This window comes from Anguilla anguilla, chromosome 8, assembly GCF_013347855.1.
Source record: "Anguilla anguilla isolate fAngAng1 chromosome 8, fAngAng1.pri, whole genome shotgun sequence".
NCBI lineage: Eukaryota > Metazoa > Chordata > Actinopteri > Anguilliformes > Anguillidae > Anguilla > Anguilla anguilla.
This window is the reverse complement of record NC_049208.1, coordinates 4776700-4797513: the sequence shown is the minus strand read 5'-3', so window position 1 is coordinate 4797513 and position 20814 is coordinate 4776700. Positions and strand designations below refer to the sequence as shown.

The following is a 20814-nucleotide window of genomic DNA, read 5'->3' as shown; positions in this document are numbered from 1 at the left end:
GTTGAATCCTATTTATGGTTACACACCGTTTTTATAAATGTAATATTTTAGTTCATACCGTGTTAATTTTATTCGAACGGGTAAAAGCAAATCCTGCGGATATTGATCTGATTGTAACCGTACGTGGATGTTGGTTAGTCTTGCACAGAAACCCGCTCGTTCGAAGCTTACTTTTAACTCCGCCTAGCTACCTGACCACACCCTCATCCGGAGAGCGCGCGACGGCGGGAAATCAGCGAGCGCATGCTCTTGAACGCGGCAGTGGCTGAGCGCGAGAGGGCGCTGGGAGCAAGGGTAGACATAGAAAAAATAATAATAACAAAGGCACTTAATTCGTTTTGTGATTACATCATCAGAGAACTGTCATCTGATTTACACCGTCCACAGCAAAAAAAAAAAGCACGTGAGCCACATTAAGTAACCTGGCAGAAAATTTTCTCTGTATGTAAAATATGCAATATAAGGGTTAATTTGGTGCAAACGCAGACGGCTAACGTTACAGTTCAATTGCTATACTTTGCTAACCAGTTATTATATATCAAAGCGACAATAGCCTATATCATTTTTTTTTTTGGCAATTTAAATCACATTATATATCGTCACTAGCTAGCCTCTGTTCCGTTTTCTTGTAGTAACATTGAAAGGGTAGCCACAAGCGTACATTGAATCCTGCAATGCAATGGCGAGAAACGGTGGGGGGAGGAGAGAAAGAGTAAGGGTGGGAGGGAACGGGGAAGGAAGAAAGGGGAGGGCAGGAGGCAATTTTAATAAATGTATGCGTAACCGTGTGTCTGGGCTTAAGGGAAAATCAGAAATTTAAGTCTACATTTATGTATGTATAAAAACACTCATTATTCCAGGCATATTTTAATTATGAAGTTATATTTTTAGAGACTTGATCCACAAGGCACGATATTGGCACTTAAATACATCGATAAACATACAGACTTTTTATTTTCCCCATTTCTTTTTTGTATGTGTTAAATTTTTAGAGCAGGGAGACATTCTAAACTGCTTGTTACGGATACAGCGCAGTTTCTGCGTGAGCGAGACCTCAACCGGACTCGGTTGAAGCCACGAGCTGGAGTTTGAACGATCCGGGCGCAATGGCGGTAAACTTGGACAAGGAAGCCTATTACCGCCGGATCAAGCGGCTGTATGCCAACTGGAAGGTGAGAAAAACGCACGGGCAGTAAAGAGTGGTTAAAATAACCACACTGAAAAGTATTTTATCGAAGCGCTGGCGTTTCGTAAAAAGCCGTACTGGACTAACATGGGCAGCGTGTTGGTGCTGGAAAGCTCCTTGAAGCGATAACGAAACTACGAGGGTTGCACGAAAGGCCTGTCATCGTATTGCTCTTGATTTATACGAATAAAACGTTAGTGTCGGAGACGGTAACGGGCCCGGAAAAAGTTAAACACAAACGACGAAATTCAGTTTATATTTAAGTTATATGTGTATTTAGCCTTTTTAGTTCGTTCAAGCGCTGGTTGTAAACATGCAACACGCCATCATTAGCATGTTAGCAAGCTAGGTAGCTAAGTTATATTGTATTTAGCCGGCTAGCAAATCAAATGCTTTTAGCCATGTCGCTCACTAGATAAACCATAACATACAGACGGAAATGCCCTGTTTAAGTGTATAAGAAAAATCTGGAAGTGGTATTTATTGTAATGCGCAAGCTTGTTTGTAGTTTAACATCTATCAGAAATTGTACATTCGGGGCAAGACAAAAAGTTTAGCCATATCCGTCAGCTAGTAAGCTAACCCTAGCTATGCTGTGTGTTGGATCGTTAGCCTGTTTGCTGTGTTGAGCCCGAGATTTCTCGCTATGTAGCAAACCTGACAAAGGAAGGCAATTTTGGCTATAACAGAAGTGCACTATAATTGTCCCAAGCGGTGGCTAAAGTGCCATGACCTGTTGATAAAGTGTCGTGTTCGCTCACCTGCTTGCTGGGTGAGTTTAATGTTCACTAAACAAGGCGGCTACCTAATCTAGTGTACAATACTAGAAATACGTTGTTTGCAGGGAACTTGGGTGAAATGGGATGGAATATTCCTAAAGTAATCCGCTAGTTTTCCAGATGCCGAAGTTCAATAGCGAGGCTAGCTAGCACTGGCTACTTAGCCAAAGGCAACTTTCCAAAACAAGTGTTTTCTCTGATCGCTCAAAGCTTTCATATTGTCGATGTGATGGTGTTTCGAATGGTCATTGTTTTTCAATTCTGTGAACTGAATTCGAGAACTTTCAGAAACACCACTCAAGCGTAGCTAGGCAGATAACGTTATTCTGTGCAGCACATTGCATACGAGCGCGAACTAAATTGGGTGCGTGGCCGATACACATTCAAATAAATTAGAAGATCGTTTTGTAAATCTAAAGATGTGTGCAATGTGTATGCATTTGTATTCATGGTCACTGAGTGGTATGTGTGTTTATGTAAATAAACACTCTCTATACAATGTGGTTCAAGGTGAATATAAAAAATGGTATTTGTGAGTATTAACCTCTTCATCTTGCTTTCCCTCCTCTGTTTCTTTTTTTTCTTAATTTATTTTTTTAGAAAGCAGAGGATGAATTTGGGAAGGTGGATGCCATTGTGGTGTCGGTGGGAGTGGATGAGGAGATTGTCTATGCCAAGTCCACTGCCCTCCAGGTGAGCTCGCTCTGGCTGTGACGTGCCCAGCTTCACACCTGGGTTCGAAAATCTCTTTTTATCAGGATTTCCACGATCCTCAAAGATCCTCACAGCTCTGTTAATCCTGGAAAAGTCATGGAGCTTGCAGAAATATTCCACGTTTTTTTTTTTTTTTTTTTTTTTTTACAACTGGTATAATTTCCCAATTAAATTTTTCTTGTTATCTTGATATCACTTACTATCTTGATATCACTTAGAATATCAGTGTTCTGATCAGCACTTACAAACCCGAAAGTATATGGTTTTGTATTTTTATTCAACTGTCAAAAGGCATCAGTCTCCAAAAACTGCCCTGACTATAGCTAAAAGCAGCCCTTCACCCATTCTCTCTCTCTATTTTCTCTCTCTCTCTCTCCCAGACCTGGCTGTTTGGCTATGAGCTGACAGACACCATCATGATTTTCTGCGAGTCCAAGATCATCTTCCTCGCCAGCAAGAAGAAGGTGGAGTTTCTCAAGCAGGTCGCCGTAACCAAGGGCAACGAGAACGCTAACGGCCTACCCCCCGTGACCCTGCTGGTGCGAGAGAAGGTGAGAGCTCCTGTAACCGCGCCCCCCCCCCCCCCCAACTGACCTTTCACTGTCCTGCCTGACCCTGCCTCTCATTACTGCCTAGACCAGGGGTGTACAATCTTATCCGAAAAGGGTCAGTGTGGGTGTGCGTGTGCAGATTTCGCCGGCTGTCGGATAAGATTGGACACCCCTGGCCTAGACTGTATGTCTTCGACGGCCTGAGGGTCCCGTTCTCCTCGTTTTGTGTTCGTGCAGCCCCCCCCCACTCTCTCTCTCTCTCTCTCTCTCTCTCTCTCTCTCTCTCTCTCTCTCTCTCTCTCTCTCTCTCTCTCTGTCTCTCTCTGATTGGTGGATGTTCCTCTGCCCTTCAGAATGAGAGTAACAAGGCTAACTTCGAGAAGATGCTGGAGGCGATTCGGGCCAGCCGGGGGGGGAAGACGGTCGGCGTGTTCATCAAGGACAAGTTCCCCGGGGAGTACATGAAGAGCTGGAACGACATGATCACTGCAGAAGGCCTTGAGAGGGTGAGTGGGACAGAGAGCATGATATGAGAACCCGTATGTGGGGACAGAGAGCTTGATATTGAAACACTTATGTGGGGAACAAAAGCTTGATATCAGAACCCTTATATAGGGGCAGAGTGCTTGATATCAGAATCCGTATGGAGGGACCGAGAGCATGATATCAGAACCCGTATGTAGGGACCAAGAGCTTGATATCAGAACCCGTATGTAGGGACCGAGGGCTTGATATCAGAACCCGTATGTAGGCACAGAGAGCTTGATATCGAAATGCTTATGTGGGGAACAAAAGCTTGATATCAGAACCCTTATATAGGGGCAGAGTGCATGATATCACAACCCTTATGTAGGGACCAAGAGCTTGATATCAGAACCCTTATGTAGGGAACTCGGTGGTGTGATACGGTGTATTATCTCTCCCAGGTGGATATCAGCGCTGTGGTGGCGTACACCATGGCGGTGAAGGAGGACGGGGAGCTGGCCCTGATGAGGAAAGCGGCGGGAATCACCAGCGAGGTCTTCTCCAAGTTCTTCAAGGAGAGGGTGATGGAGATCGTGGACGCGGACGAGGTGCGGAACCCTGTGTGCTTAAACGCACGTGGCCCATGCACACACACACGCACGCACGAACACGTCACGGGTGTGCAGGTGTGCCCACCTCCTGGGTGGTTTGGGGTGTGTCTGGGGCGCGCGTTTGTGTACCCATGTATGAACAGTTTGGAGTGGTGTGTGTGTAACAGTGCAGAGTGCTGTGTGTGTGTGTGTGTGTGTGTGTGTGTGTGTGTATAACAGTGCAGAGTGCTGTGTGTGTGTGTGTAACAGTGCTGAGTGCTGTGTGTGTGTGTAACAGTGCAGAGTGCTGTGTGTGTGTGTGTGTAACAGTGCAGAGTGCTGTGTGTGTAACAGTGCAGTGCTGTGTGTGTGTGTAACAGTGCTGAGTGCTGTGTGTGTGTGTGTGTAACAGTGCTGAGTGCTGTGTGTGTGTGTAACAGTGCAGAGTGCTGTGTGTGTGTAACAGTGCAGAGTGCTGTGTGTGTAGCAGTGCAGAGTGCTGTGTGTGTGTGTAACAGTGCTGAGTGCTGTGTGTGTGTGTGTGTGTAACAGTGCAGAGTGCTGTGTGTGTGTGTGTGTGCGTAATAGTGCAGAGTGCTGTGTGTGTGTGTGTGTGTGTGTAACAGTGCAGAGTGCTGTGTGTGTGTGTAACAGTGCTGAGTGCTGTGTTGCAGAAAGTACGGCACAGCAAGCTGGCGGAGTCGGTGGAGAAGGCCATCGAGGAGAAGAAGTTTCTGGGAGGGGCGGATCCCTCCACGGTGGAGATGTGCTACCCGCCAATCATCCAGAGCGGCGGCAACTACAGCCTCAAATTCAGCGTGGTCAGGTGTGTGTCACAGCCTCAAATTCAGCGTGGTCAGGTGTGTGTCACAGCCTCAAATTCAGCGTGGTCAGGTGTGTGTCTGCACGGTCACGCTCCCACTGCTCTTTCTCCCGGTCTCTTCTGCCTCTCCTGAGCTTTTCTCTCTCTCTCTCTCCTTCCCTCTGTTTCTCATTCTCTCTCTCCCTTTGTTTCTCATTCTCTCACTCACACTATTGCTCTCATTACTGAATGTATTCAATAGATGTATACAAAAGGAAGTGAAGTAAATACAGGAGCAAATAAAGTATGATTTCTGCTTCCAGTGGGCTTTTACAGGAGTTGAGCTCATCTCTCTCTCTCTCTCTCTCACTCTCACACACACACACACTCACTCACTCACTCTCTCTCACTCTTACACTCCTTCCCTCTCTCACACTCACTCACTCACTCTCTCTCCCTCCCTCTCTCTCAGTGATAAGAACCACATGCATTTCGGGGCGATCACCTGTGCGATGGGGATCAGGTATAAGTCATACTGCTCTAACCTGGTGCGCACGCTCATGGTGGACCCGCCGCAGGAAATGCAGGACAACTACAACTTCCTGCTGCAGGTGGAGGAGGTCCTGCTCGGCCAGCTCAAACACGGTGTGTGCGTCCGTGTGTGTGCATGTGTTTGTGCGTGTGTGCGTGCGTGCGTTCGTGTGTTTCTGCATGTGGTTGTGTGTGTGTGTAATTGTCTCATTACAGGTAGGGGTGAAGCTGTGTGTGTGTGTGTGTGTGTGTGTGTGTGTGTGCGTGCGTGCGTGCGTGCATGTAAATGTATCTCATGCTCTCTCTGAAGGGGTGTGTGTTAGGGTTGGTCCGGTCCGGTGTACGATCTTAAACCGGTTTGATTTAATGCGAACCAGCTGAACCGGCATTTGTCATTATGAGACGTTCTGGCAAATTAAAAAGTAGCCCACATCAACAACCTGTGCTAAATCCAACTTGTATTGCATTAGTAATAAGCAATATGACAACGTGATTAACATAATATTATGTTTGTTTATAAACGGAGCCACTAGTGTCTGAGTGCAAAAAAAAGAAAGAGATTGACAGGCCGTGCGCAATTTAGTGGCTGGCAGCAAGGAGATCAAATTTCAGTAGACCATGACATTTATTTTGCCTTTTTGTATAGCCATTTCCGTGGATAAAATCGCATTTATGATTATTATTTTCTGTTAAAAACATTTAATTTATATCCAGGGAAGATAGCCAGCTACTTGCAAGTTAGATCACACGTGTAGCCATTTACTAATTCGATCGCGTTTCAGGCTGGAAAATAACCCGTTAAACCAGAGAAATTGCTGAGTTGTCTTAGAATCTTTATCACAACAGAATGTGTCAAGCCTGGAAGAGTGGGCATAGCAATGGAGGCTGTAACAAAACGTTAACTACATCACAATGGGTATAACAGCTGTTTTAGAATGTCATTACCTCACCCGGATCATTTTTGCAGCCAGGATCAAAATTGGCCTTACAGTTCCACTGGAGAGCGGCTGAGTCACATTCGACACCTAGTGGTAAAATTTGATATTACCGGTCCGGTCTGGTGTTTGGCTTAATATCAAACCGGCTTGAACATTTTTACATCGGCCCAACCCTAGTGTGTGTCTGTGTGTGTGTGTGCGCGCATTTGTGTGTAAATGTGTCACATGCTCTCTCTGAAGGGGTGTGTGTGTGTGTGTGTGTGTGTGTGTGCGCGCGCATTTGTGTGTAAATGTGTCTCATGCTCTCTCTGAAGGTGTGTGTGTGTGTGTGAGAGAGTGAGTGTCTGTGTGTGTGTTTGTGTGTGTGTGCGCGCGCGCGTGTGTGTGTGTGTTTGTGTGTGTGTGCACGCGGTGTGTGTGTGTGTGTGTGTGTAAATGTGTCTCATGCTCTGTCTGTAGGGGTAAAGCTGTGTGACGCCAATAATGCTGTGGTGGAGTTTGTGAAGAAAGAGAAGCCAGATCTGATGGGAAAACTGACAAAAAACCTGGGGTTAGTAACACACATGCACGCCCACACACACACACTCACACACTGAAGCTCACACACACACATACCCACACACACACACACACACACACACACACACGCTGAGGCTCACACACACATACCCACACACACATGCACGCCCACGCACACACACACACACACGCTGAGGCTCACACACACATACCCACACACACATGCACGCCTACACTCACACACACACACACACACACACGCTGAGGCTCACACACACACACACACACACACACGCATGCTCAGGCTCACACACACACACACACACGCTGAGGCTCACACACACACACACACACACACACACGCTCAGGCTCACACACACACACACACACATACACGCACGCTCAGGCTCACACACACACACACACACACACACACACACACGCACGCTGAGGCTCTCACACACACACACACACACACACACGCACGCTCAGGCTCACACACACACACATACACGCACGCTCAGGCTCACACACACACACACACACACGCACGCTGAGGCTCTCACACACACACACACACACTCACACACACTGAGTTTGTGCTGTGGCCCTCTCTTTGCAGGTTTGTGATGGGGATTGAGTTCCGTGAGGGCTCCCTGGTACTGAACAGCAAGAACCAGTACAAACTGAAAAAAGGTGAGGGATTGCCTCTACTGAGCGAGTGAACGTGTGTGAGCCTCAGCGTGTGTGTGTGTGTGTGTGTGTGTTGCAGGTGTAGTGCTAAGCGTGCGTGTGTGTGTTGCTGGTGTAGTGTTAAGCGTGTGTGTGTGTGTGAGCGTGTGAGCATGTGTGTGTGTGTTGCTGGTGTAGTGTTAAGCGTGTGTGTGTGTGTTGCTGGTGTAGTGTTAAGCGTGTGTGTGTGTGTGAGCGAGTGAGCGTGTGAGCATGTGTGTGTGTGTGTGTGTTGCTGGTGTAGTGTTAAGCGTGTGTGTGTGTGTGTGTGTGAGCGTGTGAGCATGTGTGTGTGTGTGCGTGTGTGTGTGTTGCAGGTGTAGTGTTAAGCATTTGTGTGTGTGCGCGTGCGTGCGTGTGCGTTGCAGGTATGGTGCTCAGCGTCAGTCTGGGATTCTCTGACCTGGTGAATAAGGAGGGGAAGAAGGATGAGCAGAAGAAGTACGCCCTCTTCATCGGAGACTCCATACAGATCAACGAGGTCAGAGCACACACACACACACACACACACACTGCTTCTGCGTTCCTGTGTGCGTGTCTGTGTGTGCGTGAATCTATGCATCCCGTATGTTTGTTTTGTGTGTGTGTGTGTGTGTGTGTGTGTGTGTGTATATTTGTGTGCCTGTGAGCATGTGAGTGGGTGAATTTGTGTGAATGTTTTTGTGTGTGTGTGTGTGTGTGTGTGTGTGTATTTGTGTGCCTGTGAGCATGTGAGTGGGTGAATTTGTGTGTATGTTTGTTTTGTGTGTGTGTGTGTGTGTGTATTTGTGTACCTGTGAGCATGTGAGTGGGTGAATTTGTGTGCATGTTTGTTTTGTGTGTGTGTGTATTTGTGTGCCTGTGAGCATGTGAGTGGGTGAATTTGTGTGAATGTTTTTGTGTGTGTGTGTGTGTGTGTGTGTGTGTATTTGTGTGCCTGTGAGCATGTGAGTGGGTGAATTTGTGTGTATGTTTGTTTTGTGTGTGTGTGTGTGTGTGTATTTGTGTACCTGTGAGCATGTGAGTGGGTGAATTTGTGTGCATGTTTGTTTTGTGTGTGTGTGTATTTGTGTGCCTGTGAGCATGTGAGTGGGTGAATTTGTGTGTGTCTGTGTATGACATAACGTTAATCATGTTCCCTTGTGTTTTGCAGGACGAGGCTGCCACAGTTCTTACCCCAGTGAAGAAGAAGATAAAGAACGTGGGCATCTTCTTAAAGGTGAGGGGCCTGGGGGCGTGGCTGCCTGCTCTTAAAGGGGATGTTTGGCTGCAGCTGCCGGCTGGTTTTTAACCCGACAGAGTTATTCTCTCAGCGCGACTCAGAGTACACTGATAAGACATCTCAGCCTGAGGCCTTCACAGTAACCGGAACTCTCTGTCTCAGAATGAGGATGAGGAGGAGGACGAAGAGGATGCGGACAATGCGGAGGAACTCCTGGGAAAAGGAGCTCGAGCGGCCCTGCTAACAGACAGAACCCGGGTACGTGTGTGTGTGTGTGTGTGTGTGTGTGTGTGTGCGTGCGTGCACGCGCGTTTGTGTGTGTTCTTGTGTTTATTCATGTATCTGTGTGTGTAGTGGGGCAGCAGTGTAGCGTAATGGGTAAGGAGCTGGTCTTCAAGTCACAAGTTCGATTCTCTGGTAGGACACTGCTGTTGTACCCTTGACCCAACGTACTTAACATGTATTGCTTCAGTATATATCCAGCTGTATAAATGGATGCAGTGTAAATGTTATATAAAAGTTGTAAGTCGCTCTGGATAAGAGTGTCTGCTAATGTAATGTACTGTAGATGTGTGTGTGTGAGCGAGAGAATGTGTGAGCTGTGTTTATATATGTGTATCTGTGTGTTTGTGTCTGTGTTTGTGCATGGGTGAAAATGTGTGTGTGTGTGTGCGCTACTCCTTGTGTATGTTTTCTGTGTTGACTCTGCTTTGTGATTGGCCAGAATGAAATGACCATGGAGGAGAAGAGGCGGGCCCACCAGAGGGAGCTGGCCAATCAGATGAACGAGGAGGCCAAGAGACGCCTGACGGAGCAGAAAGGAGAGCAGCAGATCCACAAGTCAGTCACACTTTTCAGCCAGTGGGACTGCGTTGTGCTCAGCGCAAGGCCGTGGTTATGGCGTCTGAGATGGGTGTGGATGGTGTGCGGTTTAGTGTGTGGTGCTAGGGGGACTGGGTGAGAGTGGGGTTAGAGGCTTCGGGGCCTGTATTAAATTTAATTTGCCAGGTTTCCGCCCAATTCTGTATTTTATTTATATCTTTTTGGATTACAAGGAGACTTGTACAAGGCTCTAGTATAAAGTGAATGTTGTCAACTGAACATTCTAATGCTGATGTCACAATCACTGCTGATTGTAACTGTGGAAGCACTGGAGTTCTAGAACACTGACTTAGTTTTGGAGAAAAAAAAAGTTCCAAAAAACCTGCTCTTGGAAGGGTTAATGGGGAAACGCTATGGCCTCTGACCCGTTCGACTCCTGCAGCATGCACATGTGTAACTCCCTCCCCCCCCCCCCCCCCATCCCCAACCTCCAGGGCTCGGAAATCCAACGTCTCCTATAAGAGCGTGTCCCAGATGCCGAGGGAGAAGGAGATTCGGGAGATGAAGATCTACATCGATAAGAAGTACGAGACTGTCATCATCCCCGTCTTCGGCATTGCCACGCCCTTCCACATTGCCACCATCAAGGTAGGCCCCGCCCTCGCAGTCATAGGCCCCACCCCTAGCAGTGGGGGTTTGGTATGCATTTAGCATTGTATGGAGTTTGGGCATAGTGTTTGTGTGCTAACAGTGTGTAGTTTCAGTTTGTTAGCAGTGTACTTTGGTGGGTCTGTATAATGTTGGCGTTGCGTGTAATGTCGGTGTGTTAGCAGTGTACTTTGGTGGGTCTGTATAATGTTGGTGTTGCGTGTAATGTCGGTGTGTTAGCAGTGTACTTTGGTGGGTCTGTATAATGTTGGTGTTGCGTGTAATGTCGGTGTGTTAGCAGTCTAGTTTGGTGTGTGTGAAATGTTGTGTTAGAGGTGTAGTTTTGTGTGTGTATAATGTTGGTGTGTGTGTAACGTTGGTGTGTGTGTGTAATGTTGGTTTGTTAGCGGTGTCGTTTGGTCCGTGTAATGTCGGCGTGTGTGTAATGTCGGCGTGTGTGTAATGTCGGCGTGTGTGTAATGTCGGCGTGTGTGTAATGTCGGCGTGTGTGTAATGTCGGCGTGTGTGTAATGTCGGCGTGTGTGTAATGTCGGTGTGTGTGTAATGTCGATGCGTGTGTAATGTTGGTGTGTGTGTAATGGTGTGTGTGTGTGTGTGTGTGTGTGTGTGTGTGTGTGTAATGTTGGTGTTAGCGGTGTAGTTTGGTGCGTGTAATGTCGATGTGTGTGTAATGTTGGTGTGTGTGTGTGTGTAATGTTGGTGTTGTTTAGTGTTAACGCTGCCCGTATCCCTTTCTGTAGAACATCAGCATGTCGGTGGAGGGGGACTACACCTACCTGAGGATCAACTTCTACGTCCCTGGCAGCTACCTGGGCCGGCAGGAGGGGAACATCTTCCCCAACCCTGAGGCCACCTTCGTCAAGGAGATGTGAGTGTGCGCGCGTGTGTGTGTGTGTGTGCGTGTGTGTGTTTGTGTGCGTGTGTGTGCGTGTGTGCGTGCGTATGTATGAGTGCGTTTGTGTGTTCATAGGTATGTATAAAAGTGTGTGTGTGTTATAGGAGTGTATAAGAGTGTGTGCTTGAAGGAGTATATAACAGTGTGTCTTTATAGGTGTGTATAACAGTGTGTGTGTGCGCACGCACGTGTCTGTGTTTATAGGTGTGTATAACAGTGTGTGTGTGTGTGTGCGTGCGCGCATACGTGTCTGTGTGTGTTTATAGGTGTGTATAACAGTGTGTGTGTGTGTGCGCACGTGTCTGTGTCTTTATAGTTGTGTATAACTGTGTGTGTGTGTGTGTGTTATGGGTGTGTATAACAGTGTGTGTGTGTGTTATGGGTGTGTATAACAGTGTGTGTGTGTGTTATGGGTGTGTATAACAGTGTGTGTGTGTGTTATGGGTGTGTATAACGGTGTGTGTGTGTGTTATGGGTGTGTATCAGTCTGTGTATTGCTCGTCTCCATGAGAACATGCCGCTGACAGTGTCCTCTCTCTCTCGGTCAGAACGTACCGCGCCTCAAACCTGAAAGTGGCGGGTGACCCCTCGGTGCCCTCCATCAACCTGCAGAACGCCTTCCGCATCATCAAGGAGGTGCAGAAGCGCTACAAGACCCGCGAGGCCGAGGAGAAGGAGAAGGAGGGCATCGTCAAGCAGGACTCCCTGGTCATCAACCTCAACCGCTCCAACCCCAAACTCAAGGACCTGTTCATCCGGCCCAACATCACTCAGAAGAGGATGCAGGGCTCGCTGGAGGCTCACACCAACGGTGAGGATGCGGGCGACGGTGGGGGGTGGGGGTGGGGCGTTGGGGGTGGGGAGCGGGGGGTGCAAATCGAGGGAGAGAGAAAGCAAAGAGGTGTGTTGACAGGAAAAGCTGGGCAGCATATAGGAAGGGTACTGGAGACAGGAAGTGAGGCATATTAGGGGGAGGAGACAGGAAGTGAGGCGTATTAGGGGGAGCAGACAGGAAGTGAGGTGTATTGGTAGGATGGAAACAGGAAGTGAGGTGTACTAGGGGGAGGAGACAAAAAGTGAGGCGTCTTAGGGGGAGGAGACAGGAAGTAAGGCACATTAGGAGGAGGATACAGGAAGTGTCTGTATTTGCGTTTTATCCCTTAAGTCGCAACACCGGATTTCTTTGCGCTCCGTCAGTTTTTAACGTTTTTTTTACGGTGAAATTTTCAGGCGAAGGTTAGGGGTTGGGGGAAGGGAGCTAATTTCAGCACACATCTTCCACAAGCATGGAGTATACAATACATAGCATGTCTGCATCTCTTAAGGCCCACAATATCGCCTTTTTGGAAACTTGCCTAGACATAGGTAGCTTAGAGAAATCAATGCAGAGTACTCATTTTTGGTGGTATTGTCATCCGATTTGAACCAGGATTCATTCAGGATTCATTGTGGCTGTGGCTTCATTGTGTTTTTAAGCCCACCAGGCACATCCACAAGCATCCGCTCAAAATAAAATAAAAAAAACGGTGTGGAAAAATCTTCCTCTGTGTTTGAGCTTCTGTTACTTTGTTTCGGTAATATATAGAGTAATTCTGACTCCTGGAAAACAAACTCCCAAGGGTTACCTTTCAGAAGAGACCAGGATTATGCCTGTGGTCAAAAGGGTTCCAGAACAGTAGCCATTATATTTCTGGTATGTCATTTTCCGGCTTGTGTTAAAAAAGGGTCACTACATAAGGGGTTATCGTCAGCGGAGGAGCTAGGTAATTTAGGAGAGGCTTGCCACCTCCTATAAAGCCTTGGTAAACCTGTGTTGGGTATTAGGGAGGCAGAACGTTAAATGTGTTGAGGGAGAGACAGGAAGTGGGATTCGTTATGAGGAGGGGACAGGAAATGAGCTCTGTTTTAGGAGCAGGGAGACAGGAAGTGTGGTGTATTATGAGTTGGGAAACAGAAGTGTGGTACAGCAGGGAAACCGGAAGCCAGGCGCATTAGAATAAGTAAACAGGAAGTGAGGTGTATTTGGGTGAGGGAAACAGGAAGTGAGCTATATTGGGAGGATGGAGACAGGAAGTGAGGTGTATTTGAGTGAGGGAAACAGGAAGTGAGCTATATTGGGAGGATGGAGAAAGGAAGTGAGGTGTATTTGGGTGAGAGAAACAGGAAGTGAGCTATATTGGGAGGATGGAGAAAGGAAGTGAGGTGTATTTGGGTGAGGGAAACAGGAAGTGAGCTGTATTGGGAGGATGGAGACAGGAAGTGAGACGAGTTCCTTCTCTCTGCAGGGTTTCGTTTTACCTCAGTTCGTGGGGACAAAGTGGACATTCTGTACAACAACATCAAGCACTCCATATTCCAGCCCTGCGACGGAGAGATGATCATCGTCCTGCACTTTCACCTCAAGGTTTGTGTGTGTGTGTCTGCATGTGTGTCTGTGTGTGTACGTGTGTCTTTGTCTGTGTCTGCGTGTGTGTGTCTGCGTGTGTGTGTGTGTGTGTGTGTGTGTGTGTGTGTGTGTGTGTGTGTGTGTGTGTGTGTGTGTCTGTGTGTGTCTGTGTGTGTACGTGTGTCTTTGTCTGTGTCTGTGTGTGTGTGTTTGTGTGCATGTGCGTGCGTGTGTGTGTGTGTGTGCGTGTGTGTCAGTGGGGGCTTGTTGAGACTAGCTGCTCTCTCTTTTTAGTGAAGCACAGATCCCATACTGCCATAGCAGTATGTGTTACCAGCTGGATTGCGTTTGGATTGTGCTGTAGGATTGTAATCACTTCATAACCCCATGTGGTACACTGAAGAATTTCAGTGCTGTGTCGTGGTTAAACTTGCGCTTGCCGATGCTGTACACCAGAGGGCAGTGTTGATGCACAGAGTGTGTGTGTGTGTGTATATGGTGCGTGTATGGGTGGGGGTGTGTGGGTGTGTGTATATGGTGGTGGTGGGTGTGTGTGTGTATATATGGTGGGTATGTGGGTGTGTGTGTATGATGTGTGTGTATGGTGTATATGGTACGTATGGTGTGTGCGTGTATGTGTGTGTGTGTGTGTGTGTGAATATGGTTGGTATGTGTGTGTGTGTGTGTATATGGTGGGTGTGTGTGTGTATGGTGTGTATGGTGTGTGCGTGTATGTGTGTGTGAATATGGTTGGTATGTGTGTGTGTGTGTGTGTGTGTGTATATGGTGGGTGTGTGTGTGTATGGTGTATATGGTGCGTATGGTGTGTGTGTGTATGTGTGTGTGTGTGTGTGTGTGAATATGGTTGGTATGTGTGTGTGTGTGTGTGTATATGGTGGGTGTGTGTGTATGATGTGTGTGTATGGTGTATATGGTGCGTATGGTGTGTGTGTTTTACATGTCGGCTGTGGCCCCCCCCCCCGCAGAACGCCATCATGTTTGGGAAGAAGCGGCACACGGACGTGCAGTTCTACACGGAGGTGGGCGAGATCACCACGGACCTGGGGAAGCACCAGCACATGCGCGACCGCGACGACCTGTACGCCGAGCAGATGGAGCGCGAGATGCGCCACAAGCTCAAGGCCGCCTTCAAGAACTTCATCGAGAAGGTGGAGACGCTCACCAAGGAGGAGCTGGAGTTCGAGGTGCCCTTCAGAGACCTGGGGTGAGAGAGGGCGGGGCGGGGCGCGACCGGGTTGGGGTATGTTTTGGGTGTTGTAGGTTTTGGTGTTGTGTTTGGGGCTGGTGCATTTTGGGTGGTCTGGGGGTATGTTTTGTGTTGTAGGTTGTGTTTTGGGTGTTGTGTTTGGGGCTGGTGCATTTTGGGTGGTCTGGGGGTACGTTTGATGCGTTGTTGGGCGTGTTTTTGGTGGTGCAGTGAGTATGGTGCAATGCTCAGTCAGGGCATGGGTGTTCCTCTGTCTGTGTGCAGGTTCCAGGGCGCCCCCTACAGGAGCACCTGCCTGCTGCAGCCCACCTCCAGCTCCCTCTGCAACGTAACCGAGTGGGTGAGTGTGACAGGGCCAGACGGATGAGGGCGGGATTCGTTCATCACTCCTCAGATTCGTTCTTTACTTGTAAACCGCTGATCTCTCTTACTGACTCTGTCCCCCAATCAACACTGACTCAGTTCCTCAATTAGTACTGACTTCCTGTCCCCCAATCAACACTGACTCAACTGTCCACCAATCAGTACTGACTCCCTGTCCCCCAATCAACACTGACTCACTGTCCCTCAATCAGTACTGACTCCCTGTCCCCCAATCAGCACTGACTCACTGTCCCTCAATCAGTACTGACTCCCTGTCCCCCAATCAACACTGACTCACTGTCCCTCATTCAGTACGGACTCCGTCCCCAAATCAGTACTGACTCCCTGTCCCCAAATCAGTACTGACTCAACTGTCCACCAATCAGCATTGACTCAACTGTCCCCCAGTCAGCACTGACCCAACTGTCCCCCAATCAGCACTGACTCACTATCCCCCAATTGGTCTGACTCCCTGTCCCCCAATCAACACTGATTAGTACTGTCTTAATGTCTTTTTCTATACTTGTCAACCAGGCTCCCTCTTTCCTTTTCTCTCTCTCTCTCTCCCTCCCTCTCTCTCTCTCTCTCTATCTCTCCCTCCTTCCATCTCTTCCCATTTCTCTGTCTCGAAAGAAGAAGACAGAGGGGCGTGGGTGTGTGGACGCAGTCTAGGTGCTAACAGGACTGGTAGCTGCTTGAGTAGGGCATGCGTACTACAAGCTAGCTGATAACGTCTTTTTAGTCTTTCAGTCTCAGCTGGGGTATTGGGGAATGCTGTGTGTGGCACAGGAGAAATATTATGAACTTGTGTGTGTCTTGTGTTATAAACTGATCTTTGTACTGGTTGCTATGGTTTAATAAAAGCGATTTTTCTCTCTCTTTCTCTCTCTCTCTCTTTCTCTCTCAAACCCCCCAGCCCCCATTCGTTGTGACCCTGGACGAGGTGGAGCTGGTGCACTTCGAGCGTGTGCAGTTCCACCTGAAGAACTTTGACGTGGTGATCGTCTACAAGGACTACAGCAAGAAGGTCACCATGATCAACGCTGTGCCCATCAACTCCCTGGACCCAATCAAGGAGTGGCTGAAGTAAGCCCCGCCCACCTGATCACATGACGGTGCACGGGGGCGGGGGGGGGGAGGGGGGGGCGGGGGGCTGTTTGACCCAACACTAAGGCTACACTGCAAAAGCTTTACTCCTGTTGGGCTCCCCCCCCAACCCCCTGTTCTGTTCTGTTCAGTGGGTGCTTTATCAGGAGCTGAACATGATAATGTTGGAATATTTAAAATACTGACATTTTTAACTGCCTACCTGTCGCACTTTTTCACCCTCCTCTTCCACTGTTATACTATACGCTCGGCCCCTCACACACGCACGCACACGCACATGCGTATGTATGCATGCATTCACACACTCCGCCTCTCTTTCTGTCTCTCACTCACTCTCTTACTCACATACACTCTCTCTCTCTCCCCCTCTCTCTCTCTCTTTCTCCCCCTCTCTCTCCCTCCCTCCCTACCTCTCTCTCTCTCTCCTTCCCCCTCACCCCCCCATTCTCTCTCTCTCTCTCTCAGTTCCTGTGACATTAAGTACACAGAGGGAGTGCAGTCTCTGAACTGGACCAAAATCATGAAGACTATAGTGGAAGACCCCGAGGGCTTTTTTGAACAGGGCGGCTGGTCCTTCCTGGACCCGGAAAGTGAGGTGAGCCCGCCCCTCCCCTGTCCCGCCCCTGGTCCCACCCCCCTGTCGCAGTCCCCCCCCCCCAAAGACATGGCCCCACCCTCAAAGATCCTCCCGTAGCTCCTCCCCCAGCCTTGCCCCCACAGCATCGTCAATCGCTGGATTTGCCCTGAAGAGTGTGTCTGTGCGCGTGTGTGCGCGTGCGTGTGTGTGTGTGTGTGCGTCTCTCTCTCTCACGCAGGGGAGTGGGGATGAAGGCGGTGACTCTGAATCAGAAATGGAGGATGAGACTTTCAACCCTTCGGCTGAGGAAGACGAGGAGGAGGAGGAGGACAGCGATGAAGATTACTCCTCTGAGGCGGAGGACTCTGGTACTTCACGTGCTCGCGCGCCCGTGCTAACGCTCCAGTCGAACCTGGGGCTTCATCACCCTGCCTCACTCTGCACTCACCATAGACTCAGAATGATAGGACTCAGAGCACAGGCTGGGCTGTAAGAAGCCACCGTGTTCACCGTTAGCTGAGTCGAGATGGAGTGAGAGCTCTAAGGGAAGACCGACCCGTTCACACACTGCATCCAGCACACAGGAGTTCTTTATATATACACACACACACGCACACGCACACGCACTCTCTCACACACACACGGGTTTACCCAGACCCTCTCAGACCCTTTGCTCACAGTAATTTCTGGAAACGGAAATGATTTTTAGAAATGAGGGCGCAGTCCATAATTCCTTGCCAATGAATGGCAACGAGCAGAACATTGGGGAAAAAAAAATGTTCGCTCTCTTTGCCTCACTCCCTTTCCCTCACTCTGTCTCATTCTCCATCTCTGCAGACTACAGCGCTTCTCTGGGGTCGGAGGAGGAGAGTGGGAAGGACTGGGACGAGCTGGAGGAGGAGGCCAGGAAAGGTGAGTCATGTGACCCCAAGACAGCAGAACCCTTGTCATGTGACCTCAAGAGAGCAGAGCCCTTGTCATGTGACCCCAAGACAGCAGAGCCCTTTTCATGTGAGCCCAAGAGAGCAGAGCCCTTGTCATGTGACCCCAAGAGAGCAGAGCCCTTGTCATGTGACCTCAAGAGAGCAGAGCCCTTGTCATGTGACCTCAAGAGAGCAGAGCCCTTGTCATGTGACCCCAAGAGAGCAGAGCCCTTGTCATGTGACCCCAAGAGAGCAGAGCCCTTGTCATGTGACCCCAAGAGAGCAGAGCCCTTGTCATGTGACCCCAAGAGAGCAGAGCCCTTTTCATGTGAGCCCAAGAGAGCAGAGCCCTTGTCATGTGACCTCAAGAGAGCAGAGCCCTTTTCATGTGACCCCAAGAGAGCAGAGCCCTTGTCATGTGACCCCAAGAGAGCAGAGCCCTTGTCATGTGACCTCAAGAGAGCAGAGCCCTTGTCATGTGACCCCAAGACAGCAGAGCCCTTTTCATGTGAGCCCAAGAGAGCAGAGCCCTTGTCATGTGACCTCAAGAGAGCAGAGCCCTTGTCATGTGACCTCAAGAGAGCAGAGCCCTTGTCATGTGACCTCAAGAGAGCAGAGCCCTTGTCATGTGACCTCAAGAGAGCAGAGCCCTTGTCATATGACCCCAAGAGAGCAGAGCCCTTGTCATGTGACCCCAAGAGAGCAGAGCCCTTGTCATGTGACCTCAAGAGAGCAGAGCCCTTGTCATGTGACCTCAAGAGAGCAGAGCCCTTGTCATGTGACCCCAAGAGAGCAGAGCCCTTGTCATGTGACCCCAAGAGAGCAGAGCCCTTGTCATGTGACCCCAAGAGAGCAGAGTCCTTGTCATGTGACCTCAAGAGAGCAGAGCCCTTGTCATGTGACCCCAAGAGAGCAGAGCCCTTGTCATGTGACCTCAAGAGAGCAGAGCTCTTGTCATGTGACCCCAAGAGAGCAGAGCTCTTGTCATGTGACCCCAAGAGCTGAGCCCTTGTCATGTGACCCCAAGACAGCAGACCCCTTGTCATGTGACCCCAAGACAGCAGAGCGCTTGTCATGTGACCACTGTAATGGGGAGCCCAGAGAGGAGGCTACTGAACCCATTCTTTTTTTTTTTTTACAGACAAAAATACTGTGAACATTTATGCCCCATTTTGACATCTCTTCCTTTCCCCCACCCCCCAGCGGACAAAGAGAGTCAGTATCAGGAAGTGGAGGAGACCACCTCTAACAGGAAGAGGAAGGGGCGCTCCACAGCCCCGCCCCCCCGCAGCAAGAAGAAGAGACGCCACTGAGCATTGTCCAGATCTGTGTATATATAAACATACATACACTCTACATGTGCATATAAACATACATACACTCTACATGTGCATATAAACATACATACATTCTACACATGTGCATAAACATACATACACTCTACATGTGCATATAAACATACATACTCTATGTGCATATAAACAAACATACACTGTACACATGCAATTAAATATACATACACTCTACGCACATTAACACACTATGCATACGCATACATACACACATGTACACTTAGTCATGCATACATGCACACTTGCATACATTCACATGTGCAGTGCATACTGACTCGCATACGTACACCCACTTCACTCCTGCATTTCCATATACACGTTCATCGCTCACAAACACACTCTCCCTCTCTTTCTCTCTCTTTCTCACACACGTATCCCATTCCATCTTTTTTTTCCTCTGGGTATTCCTCCATCTCTTTCTGAGAACCAGGGGAGTCAGAGGTTGTGTGTGTGTGCGTGTGTGTGTACATGCGTGCCAGTTTGTTTAGAAGTGCATCTGTCCTGTTGAGTCCTCTGCTGATTTCAGGGAAAATAGGCTCTGATCACCGTGAGCGTGTCTGTGTCTGTGTGCGTGTGCGTGTGCGTGTGAGTGTGAGAGAGATGGAGAAATAGAGAGGGGTGGGATGGTTTTGCTGTTCAGTTTTTAAATGATTTCAGTCTGGGGGGGGATTCCTCCTCTTCCTCCCTTCACACACACACACACACACACACACACACACAGATTTTCATTTGAGATAAAAGTTTGAGTAAAAATGTGTTAAACACACATACACACACGTGCGTACACACAGATTTTTCTTACTCTTCTCTTTCCCTTTCCGTTCAGTTAGGTTTGTGAAATCTGTTGTATTGTTAATTCTAATATCCTGTTTTTTTTTGTTTTTTTGTTTTTTTGTTTTTGTAATAAAATGGAGATCAAGGAAAGATGTGCTAAAATGGTGTGGATCTGATCTGCTGCGTCTTTCTGTGATGCTGTGGCTTTGATGCGTGCCCCTGGGACCGTCAAGACACGGACAGTTCCTCCCAAGCCGAGTCGAGAACCCTCTTCAGTCCGGTTAACGTGTTGAGCAGGAGCAGTGAATGTGCGCTAGTAGCGAAGCGCTAACTCCCCAGCTAGCTAGCGGCTCAGCTGGGGTTTATGCCTTGCAACGTTAACCCGTCAGTAAGCCTACGTTCGTTTTTTTTGCCGTTTTCTTCCTGACGTGTGCCGGTGTTGGCTGGTTCTCATCCAGTAATTCCATGATCGCAGGGGTCCTGTTTGGCCACAGGACACGATTGCTGCTTGTGCGATAAGGAGAAAATAAGATCACTGCAAATGGTGCCCGGGAGACTTGGGTCTGCGCACAGCATACAAAATGGTGGTACGTTACCTGGTACGATACAAGGTCCATCGTATTAATGAGTTAATACAACATGGAAAATGGAATAATCCATTGCCAGTTTTATTGGATACTCAGCCGGTTGTGTCTTGGTGAAGCCCATAG

General features: G+C 48.6%; 1 protein-coding gene across 2 annotated transcripts; it reads left to right on the top strand.

The window, feature by feature from the left end:
* Positions 1-739: 739 nt before the first annotated feature.
* LOC118233615 (FACT complex subunit SPT16) lies at positions 740-20254 on the top strand. 2 transcript variants are annotated; one of them, XM_035429422.1, is made up of 25 exons: positions 744-832; positions 993-1172; positions 2566-2658; positions 3060-3230; positions 3584-3736; positions 4157-4303; positions 4960-5111; positions 5560-5732; positions 7016-7106; positions 7698-7771; positions 8176-8288; positions 8940-9005; positions 9171-9266; positions 9733-9848; positions 10325-10478; positions 11240-11367; positions 11943-12205; positions 13680-13798; positions 14767-15005; positions 15273-15348; positions 16288-16457; positions 16944-17073; positions 17294-17423; positions 17893-17967; positions 19182-19291. In XM_035429422.1, exons 2-25 carry the CDS (start codon positions 1107-1109, stop codon positions 19289-19291), a joined length of 3105 nt encoding a protein of 1034 aa, XP_035285313.1. In that variant the 5' UTR covers positions 744-832; positions 993-1106. The 2 variants fall into 2 exon arrangements, with proteins under 2 accessions (XP_035285311.1, XP_035285313.1); XM_035429420.1 differs by having other exon boundaries at positions 740-1172; positions 19182-20254.
* The last annotated feature ends 560 nt before the right edge of the window (positions 20255-20814 follow it).

What these genes read in the sequence shown, in the direction of transcription:
- LOC118233615 (XM_035429420.1), top strand. Translation starts at nt 1,107, where the DNA reads ATGGCGGTAAACTTGGACAAGGAAGCCTATTACCGCCGGATCAAGCGG. An exon ending in TCCACATTGCCACCATCAAG is followed by an intron (nt 10,479 to 11,239) that starts GTAGGCCCCGCC and finishes CCCTTTCTGTAG; the next exon opens with AACATCAGCATGTCGGTGGA. An exon ending in GCTGGAGGCTCACACCAACG is followed by an intron (nt 12,206 to 13,679) that starts GTGAGGATGCGG and finishes TTCTCTCTGCAG; the next exon opens with GGTTTCGTTTTACCTCAGTT.